This window comes from Anser cygnoides, chromosome 1, assembly GCF_040182565.1.
Source record: "Anser cygnoides isolate HZ-2024a breed goose chromosome 1, Taihu_goose_T2T_genome, whole genome shotgun sequence".
Lineage (NCBI taxonomy): Eukaryota > Metazoa > Chordata > Aves > Anseriformes > Anatidae > Anser > Anser cygnoides.
Window position 1 is genome coordinate 100468294 of NC_089873.1, and position 19774 is coordinate 100488067.

At 48.1% G+C, this 19774-nt stretch overlaps 1 protein-coding gene across 3 annotated transcripts in view; it reads left to right on the forward strand.

Annotated features, from left to right (window-relative positions):
- CTC1 (CST telomere replication complex component 1) overlaps positions 1–19774 on the forward strand; it is a 22003-nt gene continuing 2229 nt past the window's right edge. Inside the window, exons 1-21 of one of the 3 annotated variants that reach the window (XM_048047593.2) lie at positions 1–537; positions 1144–1301; positions 3532–3778; positions 4682–4881; positions 9622–9766; positions 10133–10435; positions 10607–10735; positions 11985–12211; positions 14010–14178; positions 14276–14476; positions 14688–14814; positions 15016–15130; positions 15471–15933; positions 16268–16357; positions 16648–16791; positions 17075–17145; positions 17952–18061; positions 18364–18529; positions 18770–18856; positions 18940–19099; positions 19572–19636. In XM_048047593.2, coding sequence (XP_047903550.2) covers positions 448–537; positions 1144–1301; positions 3532–3778; positions 4682–4881; positions 9622–9766; positions 10133–10435; positions 10607–10735; positions 11985–12211; positions 14010–14178; positions 14276–14476; positions 14688–14814; positions 15016–15130; positions 15471–15933; positions 16268–16357; positions 16648–16791; positions 17075–17145; positions 17952–18061; positions 18364–18529; positions 18770–18856; positions 18940–19099; positions 19572–19636 — 3467 coding nt within the window. In that variant the 5' untranslated portion in view covers positions 1–447. The other 2 variants (XM_048047594.2, XM_013196406.3) reach the window with 2 other exon arrangements.

Below are 19774 nucleotides of genomic sequence, written 5' to 3' on the forward strand. Positions count from 1 at the left end.
TGAAAAATAACGTACACAGTGAGGAATAAGTGGCTAAATGATAAAGAACTCTGTTTTATTTGCTGTTCCTAAAGCCTCACCCTCATGTTGCAGAGCCATTTCTGCTCCTGAGGTAACTTTTATTCTTTGTATATCTGCTCCTGCCCCTCGCCTGCTGAGGATGACCAGCGTTGGCCATTGCTACTTCAAGAGACAGGTGTCATGAACAGGAGGGACCACGAGTGGGACAGCTGCTGCACCCATTTACCAGGGACAGGGGACAGTCTGCCATGGGGAGGGTTTGTGACAGGGCACCGTCCTCCCATTTTCTGCAGTTATCTCTGTACTGCACTCAGAGGTCTTTCGATTGAGCTACTAAGCTTTGTTTTGGAAGAACATTCCCGTTTCACATGCAGAAGCCCCAGACATGCATAAAATCAACACTGGGCCTTCCTTGAATTGTTTCAGATGAAGCCAAACATCTCCACGCTCTTGTTTGTACTCCGGGCTTGCTTATCTGCTGTACAGAAGCCAGCAGCGGCACGTGCACGGCACAAGGTAACCAGAGCAGCGCAGCTTCATGGCTCCGCTCCCTTCAGCCTCGGGGCCGGCTCCGGCTGGTCCGCAGCAGCTTCCTGCAGGGCTGGAGATGGCCAGGCTGCCTTTCACCTGGCAGTGGCCACCTCCAGGGGTAGGGATGGAAGAGGTTTACCAAGTTTTGCCTGGCTCGTTCCCTTGCCTTGACCAAGAACAACACAACACCCGTTCCTAAAGGGAGAGATGGAACGAGGAGGGGGAAACCACAGCTCTCGCGGAGCGTTCACATTCACCTCAGACCATCACACGAGTGCATGAGGCATCGCTCTGCACGGCCCTTCGGCCTTCCAAAAAAGAAAAAAGCCACTTCACCAGAACAGCACGAGTGTCAGAGAAATTATTCCCCCCCCAAAGCAAATCTCCACACACAGGACTGGAGCGGGGCGGGGGGGGGAGCTCCCGGCGGGCCCCGCGCGCTTCCCGCCGCCGCCCCGTTGCCGTGGTACCGCGGCCCGGCCGCCATCATGGCGGAGCCCAGCGCGGCGGTGAGGGAGCCCCGGGCTTCCCCGGGCCGCCCGGTCCCCCGGCCCCGCCGCGCTGAGGCCCCGTGTGTCTGCTTCTCCGCAGGAGCGCCGCTGGCTGCAGGCTGCCGGGGACTTCGTCCGCCGAGCGCTCCCAACCCGACAGGAGCCGGGCGGCGCGGAGCCGCCGCCGTCACCAGAGCTGGACGCGGTGCTGCGGTGCCTGAGGAGAGCGGGCCGCGGGGAGCTGCCGCTCGGCTACAGGTGACGGGACGGGACCGGGGACGGGGCTGGGGACGGGGGACATGGGGGGGTGTCGGGCATGAGGAGGAGACACCGCCCACCAGGCTCCGGGTGCAGCCGGGGGGCGCGGAGCCGGGCTGGGGGTGCACCACAACCAGCACCACCGCTATGACCAGCAGCAGCAGCACCGTCACCACCAGCAGCGTCCCCAGCAGCACCACCACCACGACCAGCAGCAGCACCACCAGCAGCATCCCCAGCAGCACCACCACCACGACCAGCAGCAGCAGCAGCACCACCAGCAGCGTCCCCAGCAGCACCGCCACCACAACCAGCAGCAGCAGCAGCCAAAGCAGCGCTGCGCAGCCCGCCCCGGATGCTGGGGGTGGGAGGGCTGTTGTCGAAGACGGGTAACCGCACGCGTCCTCTTGGCTTCGACGTGCCCCCGATCGCTCTTGCGGTATGATTAAGCACCGTATCCGCTAGTCTGCGGTAGGGAGGGCGCGGAAGCGAAGTGGGGCATCTCGCTGAGAGCTGGATGGTGCGCAGCTGGATCCCGCTAGGCTGCACTGATATCTGTCAGTGTTAGCCCGCTGAGGTTTGTGAAGAGGGAATCTAGGATAGCGTGGTCCTTGTTTTAGTAGGTGGAAGCCTTTTGTATTTTTACCATCGTGAAAAGCATGCAGCTTGCTGAAAAGGGTCCACGTTGGATGGTCTGGATCACCTGGATCTATTTCTGCCGTCTCCAACTCATGATGGGGGAACATTTGTTAAAGCCCCTGGCTTGTGTGAGAGGCTACTGGGCTGCTTGTAAGCATATGGTGTCCACAGTTATCCTTTGAGTTCTGGAGCACCAGAGGAGGGTTCACTAGTTACTTGCATACGATAGCAAGGATCCAGCGTACTCCTTTAGTTTTGGTTTATCCAAAAAGCAATCAACACTCATAATGAAAACATGAACAGCACTGTATTCTGCTTGTAGACCATAGGCATCAGTATTAATCCCAATTTTGCTGTATCTCTGAGGATGCAGCAGTTTGCTTACATCCTTTTCAGCTAATCCTTTACAGTTGAGGTTCCTGCCAAATACACAAGTACCTACACACGTTTACCTCTTCTGATTATTTTTTTATACAAGTACTGTTTATAGCTTATGCAGACCCATCACTTGTCTAGACAAGTTTCTGGCTTTGAACTATTGATACCTGACTTATCAAGTGAAATGTTTCAAATTCATATTCTCTGAATGTGGTTATCTTCAGCTCCTGAAGAAGTGGGTGTTGCGAATACAGCTGCAGTTTCACAACCTGAAATTGTCAGCCAACCTCACTGGAAACAAGTACCAAATCACTAGCCAGAGACTGGCAATACTAATAGCTCTTACAGTATTGCTGTTTGCATGGACAGAGGACTTTTGTTAATTCTCTAGCACGGACAGCCAGGTTACGGTCCAGTGAGGATGCTGTCTTGTTCTCCCATATTCGGTACCGTGGTCAGTCCAAGCATGATAGATGCTCAGATGGGGAGAGCCTCAACTGTGGTTGATGTCAGCGTTACTCTTTCTTCTCACGCCCTGCCAAGGCTCAGAATGTGGATGGAAAGATTCAGGGCTCACTTGGCTGTGTTCTTACAGGTGAAGGCACAGCCTAAGATTACTGACTTATCTCACCACTTTGTATCAGGTAAGTTATGCACAGGAGCAAATCTGTTCCAAAACTGGCACAGTTTTCATGTAGAAGTTGTTCAGCCTTGCTTTGGCTACAGCTCAGCACTTTTCACACTAAATGATGGAATTAGTTGGTGTTTACCTATGTTCATTACTGACATGTAAGCTGTCTTGAGCAGTTGTTGGGCTTTTCTCAGTCTCCCATTCAAGTTAAAAATGTCTAAACTCTTCTCTCTCCCACCTTCCCCCCACGTTACTAAAAAATTGAAAACATGTTCCATTTTGTCAGCTCTCAATTATTACATTTTCCAGGTCTTCTGCCTACTCAGGTGACTGTAGCAGCAAAGGGTGTCTGTTTTCAGAGGGGATACTTGGGCTGAACAGACATGCTGGCTGAGCTGAGGGACATCCCTGATAAATGCCAGTGAATGGGTTGATTCTTGCCATATGGTATCATCAAACCATGCCAACGGCTAAGGCTCTTCTGACTGGGCCAAGCTTTGTCCAATCCTAAGATCACTGTAATCCCTAAACTTTGCAGGCTGAGTTCATGCTTCTATGTTCTTCCTTTTCATTTTTTTCCAGTTTCATCTCGATCTCTGACCTAAAGAGTCAGCAGTGCATGCCATGTTGCAGCCACTTGACCTGGAGCACTAATGAATTTAAAGAATGGGCTCGTCAAGGACAAGGTGCTTTATCCACGCACAGCTCGTTGCCGAGGGCTTACCTGATCTTGGTTGGCTATTTAACAGATGGAAGGCAAGAGGACAAAGAGAAGTTGGTAGATGGTTGCCTATATGTGAAAGACAATACTGGGATAATTCCTTGTGAGGTATGTCCTTGGTCTGAGGGTTTCTGTGTCTATTTCTGCTTCTGGGGCTCTGTCTCAGACCGCCACAGGCTTCAAATGGTTTGCCAGGGTCTGTACTGAGAAAAATAACACATCTATGTAACTGACGTGAAAACAGCAAGCTCACATCCCGGGGAGAGGATGGAACATGTCAAATTTGTCATTGCTAGGAGAGCAAATATTGAACGTACTGGCCTGGAGAAAGAGAAGAGTAAGCCTAGTGTACAGTCCTGTTACACGTTGAACAGCATGAGGTGGCCTGGGAGACACGGAGATCGTAGAATCCTGGTTTTGTTGAACTTCAGCCAGTGGAGAAGAAATAACTTTCTGGAGAACTGCAGTGGTTGTTCAGTGATGCACTGATGACATACTTTGAGGAAGTAATAACTTGTGTGACAGTGGTGTCACATAAAAAGCCTCTTAAAGGTCATAGGACGGGGAGTCTAAATACTAGGTAACCCCTGGAATGGTGATGAAAGAGCAACGAGGCTGTACCTTCCAGGGAAGTGAAGAATAGGCAAAAGTGATTTAGTTCTGTTGGTATCGTCTTCTAACGCGAAACATGGGAAAGGAGGGCAAGTGAGAATTTTAGAAAAATAGCCTGGAAATAACAAAGCCTCACGGGGGGAATGATATAATTCAGGAAATGCTAGTTGTAGAGCTCAGCAAATCTGCACCAGATTTGCATCTGGAAGGCCAGAAGTTCTCTGTGCAAGACAGGGAAGTGGGTAGAAAACGCTGCTGTCATTTGGTAATGAAGCCCAGCAGTAGAATAGGAGTTTATGGTGTGTGTAACAGCAAATTAGTAGACTAACATTGTAACTAATGCTGAGAAAAAATACTGTAATTCATCTCAAGGTTTTATCTCTCTGTCTTTTGCCTTAGCTCCTGCATTTTGAACTGGAGTGGCTGGAGTCACTGTTCCTCTTCCCAAGCTGGGCATACATACTGCAGACAGACCAGGGTGCAGCAGGGTACATAGAAATCCTGTTGGATCCCATACCAGTAAATCTCCTCCCAAAGAAAGTACCTGACAGCACTGCAGTCATCTACCCGGCATCGGCTGAGCCTCTGCTTGCCTCCAGGTAAACGCCTAGCGCGGTCATCTGCAACGTAGTGCTGTTGGCTCTGGTTTGGCAGGTATCACAAAGAGTGCTTGGCTTAGGAAGAGCCACGTTATGCTTCTGCCACAGGTGGGAGCAGGATGGTGAGTGATGGAAGTAAATGTTATGTAATAAAGCCACTTTTCATCAATAAGCTATTTTCCAGGAGTTTACTTGAAATTTTTATTCCGTATTTTGGCAAAGTAATCAAAATACCTCAGGAAATAGTTACAATTTGTCTACTACAGAAAAAGCATGAGAACAAAATGATCACTCAAACTTTTGCTGAGGCTAAAGTTCACTACTTTGCTTAGCACAATTTTTTTCCTTTTTTTTTTTTTTACTTACAGTGAAACAAAAGTATCATTAGAATCCAGAATTACTTTCCAATATGAAATTAATATATACCACTGGTCAAGTTCTTATCAGATTGCTGAGATAAATGCCAGTTAAATGTCAGATACTAAGAGTTAGCTGTTCTCTTCAGTGGAAATGATACTTACAGTATAAGAAAATCATGGAATGGTTTGAGCTGGAAGGATCATGCAGTTCCAACGCCCCTGCCATGGGCTGGGACACTTCCCACTAGATCAGGTTGCTCCAAGCTCCATCCAGCCTCGCCTTGAACACTTCCAGGGGTGGGGCATCTACAGGTTCTCTGGGCAACCTGTTCCAGTGCCTCACCACCCTCTGAGTGAAGAATTTTCTTCCTAATACCTAATCTAAATCTACCCTTTTTTAGTTTAAAACCATTACTCCCTGTCCCATCCCTACACTCCTTGACACAGAGTCCCTCCCCAGCTTTCCTGTAGGCCCTCTTTAGGTATTGGATGGCTGCTATAAGGTCTCCCTGGAGCCTTCTCTTCTCCAGGCTGAACAACCCTAGCTCCCTCAGCCTGTCTTCCTAGGGGAGGTGCTCCAGCCATTTGATCATCCTTGTGGCCCTCTGGACTTGTTATAACAGGTCCATGTCCCTCTTGTGCTGGGGGCCCCAGAACTGAACGCAGCGCTCCAGGTGGGGTCTCACAAGAGCAGAGCAGAGGGGGGCAATCACCTCCCTCGCCCTGCTGCCCACACTGCTTTTGATGCAGCTGAAGATACAGTTGGCTTTTTGGGCTGCAAGCGCATATTGCTGGCTCATGTTGAGCTTCTAATCCGCTGACACCCCCAGGTCCTTCTCCTCAGAGCTTCTCTCAATTCATTCATTGCCCACTCTGTATTTGTGCTTGGGATTGCCTCAGCCAAGGCGCAGGACTTTGCACTTGGCCTTCTTGAACTTGATGAGGTTTGCCCAGGCCCACCTCTCAAGCCTGCCCAGGTCCCTCTGGATGGCATCCCTTCCCTCCAGCGTGTCGACCATACCACTCAACTTGGTGTCACTGGCAAACCTGCTGAGGGTGCACTCGATCCCACTGTCCATGTCACTGACAAAGATATTAAACAGCACTGGTCCCAATACTGACTCCCTGAGGAACACCAGTCGTTACTGACCTCCACTTGGACACTGAGCTGTTGACTGCAACTGTCTGAGCATGACCGTCCAGACAATTCCTTACCCACCGAGTGGTTCATCCATAAAATCCATGTCTCGCCAATGTAGAGACAAGGATATCATGGGGCATAGTGTCAAATGCTTTGCACAAGTCCAGGTAGATGATGTCCATTGCTCTTCCCCTATCCACCAGTGCTGTAACCCTGTTGTAGAAAGTCACCAGATTTGTCAGCCGTGATCTTCCCTTAGTGAAGCCATGTTGGCTGTCACCAATCACCTCCTTATTTTCCATGTGCTTTCGCAGAGTTTCCAGGAGGATCTGCTCCTTGATCTTGCTAGGTGCAGAGGTGAGACTGACTGGCCTGTAGGTCCCTGGGTCTTCCTTTTTACCCTTTTTAAAAACAGGGATATGATTCCCCTCTTCCAGTCAGTGGGAACTTCACTGGACTGACACAACTTCTCAAATACGATGGGTAGTGGCTTAGCAACTACTTTTGCCAGTTCTCTCAGGACCCACGGATGCATCTCACCAGGTCCCATGGACCTGTGCACCTTTAGGTTCCTTAGCTGGTCTCAAACCTGATCTTCTACAGTGGGCAGTTCATCATTCTCCCAGTCCCTGCCTTTGCCTTCCAGGGCTTGGGCTCTGTGGCTGGAGCTATTGCCAGTGAAGACTGAGGGGAAAAAAGTAATTGAGTACTTCAGCCTTCTCCGTATCCCAGGTGACCAGATCTTCCATTCCTTCCAGAGAGGGCCCACAATTTCCCAAATCTTCCTTTTATCACCGATGTACCTACAGAAGCCTTTCTTGTTGCCCTTGATGTCCCTGACCAAATTTAATTCCATTAGGGCTTTAGCTTTTCTAACCTGACGCCTGGCTGTTTGGATGATTTCTCTGTATCTCCCCCCCTAGGCTATCTGGCCTTGCTTCCACCCTCTGTAGGCCTCCTTTTTCTGTTTGAGTTTGGCCAGGAGATCCTTATTCATCTGTGTAGGCCTCCTGGCATTTTTGCCTGACTTCCTCTTCGTTGGGATGCATCACTCTTGAGTTTGGAGGAGGAGCTCCTTGAATATTAACCAGCTTTCCTGGGCCCCTGTTCCCTCCAGGGCTTTGTCCCATGGTACTCTACCAAGCAGATCCCTGAAGAAGCCAAAATCTGCTCTCCGAAAGCCCAAGGTAATGAGCTTGCTGTGCTCCCTCCTCGCTGCCCTCAGGACCCTAAACTACGACCATTTCATGGTCGCTGCAGCCAAGGCTGCCCTGGAACTTCACATTCCCCAACAGCCCTTCCTTGTTGGTGAGAATGAGGTCCAGCATAGCACGTCTCTTCGCTGGCTCCTCTGTCACTTGGAGAAGGAAGTTACCATCAGTGCAGTCCAGGAACCTCCTGGATTGCCTCTGCCCTGCTGTGCTGTTCCTCCACCAGATATCAAGATCACTGAAGTTCCTCATGAGGACGTGGGCTTGTGAACATGAGGCTACTTCTAGCTGTCTCTAGAGGACCCCATCTGCTTGGTCTTCCTGACCAGGTGGCCTGTAGCAGACCCCCACTGTAACGTCACCTGTCCCTGTCCCCCCTTGAATCCTGACCCATCAGCTCTCTGCCAGCTCCTCACCCATTCCAGGGCAGAGCTCCTTGCACTCCAGCTGCTCATTGATCCGGGGGCAACACCCCCTCCCCCTCTCCCTGCCTGTCCTTCCCCTAGAGCCTGTATCCTTCCATTCCAACACTCCAGTCACGGGAGCCATCCCACCATGTCTCCGTAATGCCAATGAAGTCATAGCCCTGCAGGCATGTGCATCTCTAACTACTCTTACTTATTCCCCACGCCACATATGTGTTAGCGCAGAGACATTGATTTGGGCCCCTGATGAAGCTGCCTTACTGGCTGGAGTGGCTGGAATTACTTCGTGCTGCTCTTCAGGTGCTCTCCTGCTGACCTGTGACCCTTCTCCAGGCTCTGGGCACCTATCACTGACACTGGCGTCAAACTGGGAGGAGCGGGATGGAGTGAGGTTCCCCTCCCCTGGCAACTGTAGCTTAAAGCCCTCTTCACCAGCTTGACAAGCCTATGACTGGAGATGCTCTTCCCCTTTTCTGACAGGGGAAAAAGTAGCCAAAGGAATTGCAAGTCTTACTCAAGTTCATAGTTTCAGGTTGTGCTAGATAATGTTTTATCTTCATGAGCAGACAATTCTAGATGCAACACTAAAAAGTGACTAGTGAGGGTGCTTTATGTTCTTCTGGTTTAATTGGCTTTCTCTGCTTATGAACAACTTATTTGAGCTTAAGTGTTTGGTTTAGCTCAACAACTTTCTAAACAAGAAAACTTTTTTCATATTTCAGTGTGTACACTATTAGACTTTTGTTAACTTAAAGCTTCTCTGCTGGTCCCTGTTATCTGACCAGTTTTCCATGTTCCTTCTTTAACGATGTTATCAATAAAGTTCATCAAATGTTGTTCTTGGGACTTGTGTACGTTGAGGTCCTGGCATTTATTTTTAAAAATTTATTAAATTACATAATATTCTTTGTCTAAGAATCAAGATTTTCTTTGTTCAGAGTAAGTGGAATGGTTATTTTGAAGTTCAGTAGGTGTTTAAATGAAAATTATAAGTATTTGTTTTTTTAAAAGAAAAATGTTTGTTGGTGGTTTTTTTTTTTCTTCATTTTTTGAAATGAAACCATGAAATGACTAAATATATGCCACCCTTTTCTCCTCTCATCTGCTTTCAGTTTTGCTGCTCTTTTACTCTGTGCCAAGTTTGTCAAGAAGACTGTTGTTGCTTTCAGGCCGCTTTTGTTTATAGCCTTAGGGACTTCATAGTTTCATATTGCATGGATCTACAGAACTGAGTTCTGTTTTCTGCTGCAGAATTGCTTGTGACTTTCTTTTTTCCCCTTTCAACCTATGATTGGCTTCTTGTTTGTGGTAAAGCTTTTTATAATCTGGCTCTTGTCTTGGAACGTGAATCTTTTCAACACAATCCCGCTGTCTTCAAGTATTAAGGATTTTAAAAATGTCAAAGGGATTTAGTATATGAAAAGTTAAAGTAAGAATTTTGTAGCCAAGTGTTGTTTTGAAAACCTCTCAGAGAAATGGTCCACATGACTTTGTTAGATCCTTTATTGCCAGAAGGTGCATGCTATGTGTTTGTGTAATTTGGTTTTGAGATGCTTTGAGTTCTTCCATTTCTGACTTGCTTTGCTTCCTCAATCGTCCTATAGGATTCCATGTAAGAAAAGACCAAAGCTCAACGTGGCAGGTGAATTGGCCAGGCTCAGCCCTCTCCTTTGTATTCACCGGAAGACATTCTTCTTTCTCTTTCTGAAGTGCTTCACCTCAGCTGTTAGGGTCCCTGTGCTGGTGCAGGTAAGCCCTTGGAGTTTGCCCACCGTATGTATTTGTGTACATGTTGGTCAATCCATTCTTTGAAGCTTGCCCTTAACTTCTCAGTTTGATTTACGTATCCTTTTACTAGTGACACTTCTTGTCTCATTCCATGCAGCCTACAATAGTCCATGTACCGTAAGTCTATTGCTATGCCCTGCAGAAGTACAACCCTCCTCCCTTCTGCAGTTGCGTTGCCCTCGAACATCTTGCAGATATCACCCTTTTAGTAAGAGTGTGAGCTGATCCTCTCAAAAGAAGAGATTATTAGGTGGGGTTACCAGGGTTGGGAATAATATTTTTCCTATGCAGGAGATGCTGATGTCACTTTTTCTTTCCCTGCTCTAGAAGCCCAGCCAGCTGGCATGGCACCATACTCTCCAGTTGGGTCACAAGTACACAGTAACAGGCCTGAGTATGTCCAGCCTGAAGAAATCTGGGCAAAGGATGTTTGTCACTGGTGTTTCTTCCTGCCTTCTGCCTTACTGTGCAGAGCAGGTAAAGGAGCAGTCATTGGACAGTGCTTGGCAAGGAGAATCCTCTCTGTCTGCTTCCCTTGAGACCACAGAGCAGCTCAGTGACTCCTTAGAATTGAGAGTTGAAGAGGAGAGGCTAGGATCAGCCAAAAAGTCCAAGATGATCTCATATGTGGTAAGGATTTGTAGCATTAGCCTTCACCCACTCATGCTCTAGGGCTTCAGCTCCTGGCCTGCAAGATCTCATTGTCGTCATGAATTTATTTCCCTATCACTCGGGCCTGTGAGTCTCTTATACTCTGGGATATAATCCAGAATTGTAACTTTCTGTTTGCTTTTTATTTAGGGAACCGTCACCAAAATACTCAATGCCCAAGCTGGTCTCTATGAACTTGATAACAAAGTCTGCTTGTGCCTTGCTTACCAGCAGTTGTTGAACTCTGCACGTGGACTGCGACCAGGAGCATGTGTGGAGGTAAAGTTGTGAGACTCGTGAGGTGTGGTGGGTTGATCTTGGCCAGCTGTCAACCAAGCTGTGCTATTGCTCCTCCTCCTCAGCCAGACAGGAGAAAAGAATAACATGGAGGGAAAAGGCTCTTGAGTTGAGATAAGGACGGGGAGATCACTCACCAGTTACCATCACAGGCAGAACAGACTCAAACTGGGGAAGGTTCTTTTATTGCTGATTAAAAATAGAGTAAGAAAGTGAGAAACAAACAAAACTCAAACCACCTTCCCTTCACCTCTCCTTCTTCCCTGGCTCAACTTCACTCTGTTCCTGACTCTTCTCCCTCCTCTTCCCCCCCTACACCCTGTCCTTGTGCGGTGCAGGTGGATGTGGAACGGGGGTTGCAATGAGTTCATAATGCTTCGTCTCTGGCACTTCATAGGCTCCTTCCTTCTCATACTTTCCCCTGCTCTAACATGGAGTACTTCCCACGGGCTGCAGTTCTTCAAGAAATGCTCCAGCATGGCTCCTACCCATGGGCTGCAGCTCCTGTCAGAAAACCTAATCCTGTGGGCCGCAGCCTCCTCCAGGCCACATCCACGGGCTCCACCGGGGGCTCCTCCACGGGCTGCAGCGTGGAGATCTGCTCCATGTGGGACCCATGGGCTGCAGGGGGACAGCCTGCTCCACCGGGGGCCTCTCTGCAGGCTGCAGGGGAACTGCTGCTGTGTGCCTGGAGCTCCTCCTGCCCTCCTGCTGCACTGACCTTGGGGGCTGCAGGGCTGTTTTTCTCACATTTTCTCACTCCTCTCACCAGCTGTTGTTGCACAGCAGTTTTTTACCCTTTCTTCAGTCTTCTGCTCCAGGGGCACAACCAGCGTTGCACATCAGTTCAGCTCTGGCCAGCAGTGGGACCCTTTTGGACCCGGCTGGAACTGGCTTTTACCTGACTTGGGGCAACTTCTGGTCTCTTCTCACCTGGCTACCAAACCCTTGCCCTGGGGCATGGCTTACAAATGTGTGGGTCAACAGAAGACTGCAGGAATGTTGGAACTTTTTCAGCAAGTACCTGAAATAAAATCAGGGATTTTACTTACCAGGCTTGGTCGTGAGAGTTGAAATGATAATCTGATTCCTGCCTCAGCAGTGGCAGGTACTTCAGTTCCATTGGGTTTATAGACCATCCAACAGAGTAACAAAGGATTTGGGGTGGGGTGATGACTTCATGGTAGCCTGCTCATTTCCTGTCTTAAGTTGGAATGTCTGTCTCTCTCAGCTCATCGATGTCCACCTCATACAAAAGCCTGTGGTGTCCTCTCCTTCCATTGTACTTGGTGCTTGCCTGAACAGCACTGTCACGCTGAAGAGTTTTTCAAGGCTCAGCACCCCTTACCAGCCACCAGCCACTTCAGGAAACCTCTACTTACAGCTGCTCTTCCGCTATAATCTCGATATGCCATGCTACCTCTGGCTGGTGAGCCTCCTGGAGACGTTTGAGGAGAGGTGAGCGTAGTTCTGAAGTCAGGCTTTGGGCAAATGTGCTTTCACAGAATCACAGAATCACCGAGGCTGGAAGAGACCTCCAAGATCACCCAGTCCAACCTCTGACCTAACACTAACAAGTCCTCCCCTAAACCATATCACTAAGCTCAACATCTAAACGTCTCTTAAAGACCTCCAGGGATGGTGACTCAACCACTTCCCTGGGCAGCCTATTCCAATGCCTAACAACCCTTTCAGTAAAGAAGTTCTTCCTAACATCCAACCTAAACCTCCCCTGGCACAACGTTAGCCCATTCCCCCTCGTCCTGTCACCAGGCACATGGGAGAATAGACCAACCCCCACCTCGCTACAGCTACCTGGGCATCATATAGACCACGTGTTGGCAAAATTCACGTACGTGAAGACTAATGGCAGCAGCAATTGCTTCTGGTTTACTGGCCTAAGCCAGCCATTCATTTAGGTTTCACATCAAGGCCGGTTATTTATACCTTACAGTCACTCTTATGAGGAAATCATGGACTTTTTCAGGTCCATGTGTAATAAGCCCACTGCTCTCTGGAAGCTGCAGTGCTCCAGAGCACATGCTGACCTATTCCCACCTACAAAGCCTTGTTCTGAAATACAGAGGCACTGTAGGAACGCGCACCTTCCAACCTGGTGTGCATGGTTAATGACCGTGGGCACTGAGGCTGGAGCTGGGAACTGCTAGAACCAAATCACAGACGGTATAAAGACTCTTATGTCCTAGTTCCTCACAGGAGCAGCGCTACCCGCTCAGCATACTGCTCTTAGATGTTCTGAGTCTTTTCAGTAGCGTGAGCTTCCATTTGAGAACCTCTGTTCTAGCAGGTTTTCCCACACAAGCTTATCTCTGAGGCTTCTGGGTGGTTTCTTGCTCTCCCTGATGGCTGTGCTCTGCAGTACAGCTGTGGGACAGTTTCTGGGTTCACTTCTGGGTTACGTTACTGAAAATGCTTGTTTTGTTCCGGAATAGTTAGGGTTGATCATCGTAACTGCTGCCTCAGACGTTAAATACAAAAAGGTATATATTCAATCCCAGACAAATAGCAGTTTTTAGAATGCTCCGTCTTCCTCCCTTTCACTGGCATTGTGACTTTTTACCATGCTTTACAATAAAACAGCTTTGGTTTTGCTCCAGGAATGATGCTAGGTATAAGTTTTAGTTTTTATTAGCTTTTCCACTTGCTTTAAATGTCACTGCCAAGTTCTGCTACTGCCTGAAAGTTGTTGCAGTGAGTTAGTTACTCTCTCTCTTTACTTGATTTCACTTTCTGTTATTAAGACTTTGTTTTGACTGGAAGTGCAATCACTTTCAGGTGTTCAAAGTGGTGAGGTAGGCTTCTGAAAGGAACCCAATGCAAGGAAAATATCAGAACAAGAGCAATCTGTGGTTGTTTTGTTCTGTCTTGTAACTTTTGCATCCTGTAAAAGAAAACCAAGTATGCCTAACATGAGTAATCATTATCAAGCTTAACCAGACTGCGTGGAGGTCCATTTGTGTGACTTAGAGGGAGATTATCTTCATGTGGGTTTTTTGTCCACTTGACTTTTGAGGTTTTGCCAGTCTGTTCATTTCTGTATCTCTTCCTGTTCCTTGTCTGCTTGCCTGACTTCAATGTGCATCACCCTTAAATGTTCCTTTTTTAATCACTGTCTTCTTTTTGCACTTTCCTTAATTCTTGTCAGCACATTTACTCGTAACAAGCAGAAAGAATCCCTGGCTTAAATGCAAAACCCACTGAAAAATGAGAACTACTAATGTGTAATCTTTTTCAGGTTTTCTTGTTTCTTTGGGCAACTGTTGCGTAGCTCAGTACACCAAAACCCTGGAGCTGCAGAGAAGTTCCTTGTCCCCCTTCTGCAAGCTGTGGTACCTGGCAGAGAGGAAACAAGAGATATCTATAATGAAATCCTAGCAAAAACACACCAGTGTCCACTGAAGAAGGTAAATGCTCTGTGAGCTGTTTTCTGTTTATCGGATGGGAAGAAACTCTGCTCTTATTATTATGATTACTATTTATCTTTTTTTCCCCCTCTCTTAGTATCTGACCCTGGATCCCCCATGCCAGATCCCATCTCTGTCCGCACTGCGTTGCGTGGCAGAACAGAAGAGCTGGGAAGGCTTCTGTCCCTCGCAGCTGCTCTCCCCCTTGGAGGCACAACACATGGGCACCCAGGAGCTGAATCGCAGGCTGGCCTGGTCCTACTGCACACTCTGGGCAGGAAGTTTCCAGCCCCGAGTGGTAAGTGCCTAGTTCCCTTTACTGCCTGTGTCCCGAGAGTTCCCAGTTCTCCTTACGCCTTCCAGCACATCTGCTGTCCTTTCCCATCTGCTGCATGCCTGTTCCTCTTGCTAGGGAATGACACCGCTTTTCTCAGCTGTGTTGTGTTGAACACAGGCTGCGTTTGGGCTGCTGCTGTGCACGCTCTGATTTATCTTCTTTTGTGTTGTAGATAGTACAAGGTGTGCTGAGAGTCTCCTCTAGGAGCAGTTTGCTCCAGCTGCAGGACAACAGCAGCAGACTTCCCTGTGTGATATCCCACAGGGATGGGAGCCCCTTTGCCAATACAGCTCTCATAGGTATGTCCCACAGCGCTAAACTGGAGGGTGCTGGGCATTTGCTGTTCTGCCATCCAGTTACAAAACAAGGAAGAAAAGACTTGGTGTGGAGATGCTGAACTTGTCACTGCCTGGCCTCGTGACTTTAAATGAGGAAACTGAGCTTGCTGTTTTTGAGTTCTCTTTTCATTAGCTCAGCTCCTTTCTCTGTTTTCTTTGCAGGATCACTCTTGCAGGTGGAGAACTATCAGCTTGTAGTGGAAAGATTCATTCAGAGTGATTTTCCCTCCTGGGAGCAGCTGGAAAATCCAGAGTATGTGAGGGAGAAAAAAAGCAGGTGGGTCCCTCTATTCAGTACCCTAGTAAAATCATTACTCTGCAGTTCCACACCTATTTTGGACTATGGTAGAGCTGCTTATCAGCATAATATTTCAGTGCCAAAGCAACTATCCTTTGCTACTTACAGGAAAGGAGACTTTTATCAGCAACAAATCCACCATTTCCATTTTGTTCAAAATACGTCCGGCCTGGTAGCTGCCCTCTATTTCACCCTTTCTTGCTGCTCTTTCTGAATACCTGCTGAGCACTCACCAGAAGTGTTTTTGCCAGATAGGTATTGTTTTAGGCAGCCACCTGTCAGGAACAGGGAGTTTCATTGCTACCATTTGTCATTTCAGTGTCTACGTGCAGTTCTACTTTGAGGATGTTCAGGTTCTCCGTGCTGCGGAAGGACAAATCCAGAAGGATCGTAGGGGTGAAAACAGCACCTCTTTGAGGAAAAGGAATGACGGCAGCTCAGCTTCTGAGCTGGAAACCCCAGAGGCAAAAATGCTGAAATTGGAAGATCCCAAGCCAGATCCTGACAGAGATGAGAGCTGTCAGAAGGGCCCGAGCAGCACTGGAAGAACCAGCTGCGTATCTCACCTGTTCTTGGTTACCCAGAAAGAGGGTCTGATGTTGCGCAATTACCAACTAGCCAGAGAAGGAGGTGGAGAAGGGCAAGAGCTACAGCGTAGTTTTCAAGCCACGGTTCTGTGGCTGGGCAGACCTGTGCTGTGGAACCACCCCAGAGAGATTGGGAACGTACCGGCTCTGGAGGAGATCAGCTATGATGGAGAAGAGGGCACGAAACAGCAAGAAGTGAGGCGGGAGAAGGCTTTGGGGGTGGTTTGATATGGTTGGGAGCTGGATATGTGATAATTTAAAGATCTAGATTTCTAAATGATGGGAGAGTGATTTTTGTCTTGGGTACAGGTGTGTATTTATACAGGTAACTTCCTTGTGCCGCTCCAAGGGAGTTCCTTCTCTCAGTCAACTTCCTGTAAATACATCCACCTTCCTGGATGGTGCCAACCTTACTATTCAACCAAGACACTCTCTGCTGGGCTTGTTCCCTTTCTGCTCTACTTTCCATTTCCTACCTTTTTCCTAACGTTTCTCATCACCTTTTCCCTTTCTCCCCATCTCCCACCAGGCGCTACTGCTCTTTATGGGGAAGTCGCTGCAATGGTTTCCATTTCTGCACCTGGATGGGCTGTATCGTTTCGTTGTGCCCCGCTGCTCGGTAAGGGAGAGGTTGTCTTGCTGTTTCCTGTTGGAGAATTTTTGCCAAATTGCATGTGGGAGATGAGCTTAGTCACCCTCTGACTTCTCTGTTCAAGGCTTGGAATTCCCATCTGTCTTGCCAAGGAACTGCCTCAGTTCTGTGTTTAGTTAAAACTTACAGAGCTTTGAGTTCAGTGGTGGTTGTTTTTCTTTCTTTAAAACATTGTTCATCAGCAGTCCTCTTTTCTGCGTAGCTTTCATCTTCTTCTTTTGATAGTCATCTTCTTTGCCTTATCACTCTTCTCTTAGGACTTGGAAGTGTTTGACAAGCTCAGATTTCCTCCTGTGCCAGCAGAGTTCTTGGGCAGGTCATCTTGCCCCTTATGCCTGCCTGTCCAAGATACGTGGCACTTACAGCATGAGACATGGCTCTCCAGCCCAGCCGAGCGCCAGGTATGCACTGCCTTACTGCCCTGGGCTTTTGCGGGTGACTTGTGGTTCTCTCCAGAACTAGCTCAGAAAATTATCGGTATAGAATATCTTGTCGATGAGATCATTCTGCTCTAAGCTCCATTAGGGGCTACTGCTGGGCTTTTTATTTTCCTGCCTTGGAATTATTCTGAGGAGGAAGCATCAGTTATTTGATGTCAAGTACCTCAAAGCGTGCAGGGTTTCTTTACTGCTCTGGCTGCTATATACTGCAACCCATCTGAACCGGTCTCTCTCCCAATTCTAGCTGGCAGCCAGGGCAGTGCTGACGGGCATGGACCAGAGAATTTCCTCCATTCCAGAAATACTTAGCAACAGGTTTGTTGGTCTGCCCTGTACTAGATGTGACTGTGCCTTATGGAATGGGTCAACGTTGGTCTTTGTTGGAGACACTACAACATTAATAAATGAATAATTAATGATTAATGAATTATCTGCCTGATAAGTATTGTTTAGAAATACTCCTATGTGTAAGTAATCCAGGCTGACTCTGTCCTGTTTATCAAAGCTGAAGGGATTGCAGGCTACATGGCTGCAAAATGGTGTCCAGAAAAAATTTGCACTACTGCTGGTGTGGAGTAGGTGCCAAAGATCTATGCTAAATTCCTGTCAGAAGTGGAAACAGGTGCAGCAGGGAAAATGTGGAAGGGTTTTTGTTTCCTTTTGTTTGTTTTTAATGCAACTGGCTCAAATAAATAATGAGGTTGGAAACTTTCCTCTTCAAAGCACATTTAATCTGGGGTGATATGCACACACCCCAAAACCTTTATCAGTGTGTTATGGTTAGCTGAGTTTTTCTTTGCTTGACTTATTCCTCTAAGAAAAATAATCAGGAGTTAAGCAGAAAGGAAAGCTGTAATTTCTCTCCCATTTTCTCTATTCCTGCACCTGAAAAAGCAGAAAGCAAGTTAAGGGGGCCTCTTGTCCCTGGGTGGGGTAGGCTGCAGCAAGCTGCCCCGTATCCAGTCTTTCAGGTGCTCAAGGGCAAGTTCCCCTGAAGCTGGGCTCAAGTAACAGCACTGTACTTAACCCTGACCTTTGTTGTTGCAATCTTGGTCGGGACTTTTTCCTCTGCCTTTGTCTTCAGGCAAGACGGAAATCCTATGATTCTGGTCTGCTCTCAGTTTCAGAGGTTCCCTTGTTTCTTTCTCTGGTGAGATAGTGGAGAGGATCTTGTGTGCCTCTCCTAAGAATGAGAAGCCGTCTGTGACTCTCAGCCTTCTAAAGCAGAAAGGTAAGATTTCATGACAGCCTTGTCAGGTAATGGATTGTTTCTTGCTTATTTCTGTTTCAGGGAGCCATTGCGCTTGGCTACCTGTGTATTTGAGAACAGGTGGAAGTGTCCCACTGTATGTCAGGGGGGAAATTGTACAGTGTGCTTGTTGGCTGTGGGAATACTCTACCTGGAAAATGTGTGAGATGGAACAGTAGCCTCACTGTGACGAGAGAGAAAATACCTCCAGCAGGTTCAGCTCAGTGACAAACTAAGCTACCTGTGTGTGAGCTCATGATGTGTGTTGTTCTCTGCCTCCTCAGGGAGTCTGCTAGCTAGTGATCACAGCGTGAAGCTCAGCATCTCAGTTGCTCCAGGCTCCCCTGTTGTGCTGGATGTTTACATTGCTGCGACCTATATGCAGCATCTGTGGGGTTTGCTTCCTGGAGCCAAGATCCTCTTCCAGAACTTGGAACGCAAAATCTCCAGGTACCTCTCTCTGTCTTTAGGTCCCTGATCTGGTTCTGGTCTGGATCTGACCTCCCTTTTACTGTCTTTGAAACCATTTCTCCTCTTGTTTGGGCTTTCCTTATCCCTTGTGCATGCCTTCCTGTCTCCCCAGCCCTCACTACAAATGGTTTTCCTATCATGTTACAGTTAAGACCAAACCAGCCATCTCTGGTTTGTTTTCTGTGAGCTGTTTCTGGCATCTACTCTCTCATATTGCAGATTCCACAATGTGTATTGCACGTACATTGCCTCCAGCTGTGTGACTGTCCTCTCTCTGCCAGCTTCTCACCTACTTCTTCCTTCCAGGTGAGTCTAGGGTCTGTTCTCACCTTCAGTGTCCCAAGAAAGGTTTCTCTGTTTCAAGTTTGTCATGTTCCTGTTTCTTCTAGTCCTGCAGGAAAAGCCTCATCCCCCTCACTAGTGTTTCTATCCAACTTGCAACTTCATCTACAAAACCTGCCCCAGGCACGGATTTTATGCCACTTGTCCTGTGTGTTGACCCTGTCCCTGCAGTGGGTTTGCTCACTTTGCAGCAGCATCTTCAAAGAGGTATTCAAGCTGCCAGAGATAATTTGGGAGGAGGCTTGCAGACTTTCTACTCATACATCCTATGCTACCGTGCAGAAGAAAGGAGTTCCTATCTCAATTCCAGAACCTCTTTTTCCGGTGTCTGAAAAAGACTTGCGTATTGGAAAGGGACCAAAATGACAGCCGATTAGAAGTATGCATCTGATTTCAGGCAGGCTTGCAGCCAGGAGTGGGGGTAAAGTGAGGGCATTCAGAGGGAGAATCCTACTGTGCTAGTGCTCTGCTTTTCCCCTGTGCGCTGCCACTGGGGTTCATCACCTTGCAGCATGTGTTTTTTCGCCCCATGCAAACTTTTCCCAAGACATCCAAAGGAAATTCAGTGAAATTCTTTAATCCTTTGCATACTTAATTAGGGGGATTAAAAGAAACAGTGGCCGTTCCCCTTCTCTATTGTGTCCACCCGTACATAGCTGTAGCTTTACTCTTCCTTCAGGGGAAGTGCAGCCGACACAGCCCACCCTGCCCATCACACACTGGAGTGAGGCAAGCCAGTGCACGGTAAGCGCTGTAAAGATCGCGTCCGGGAAGAGGTGGGTAGGAGGGAACAATTTACACAAGACGGGAGGGAACAGGCAAATCGCGGATGGGCTGCGGACAGGAGAGTGAAGCTAAGAGTTGAGATTCCTCACGTCTTCC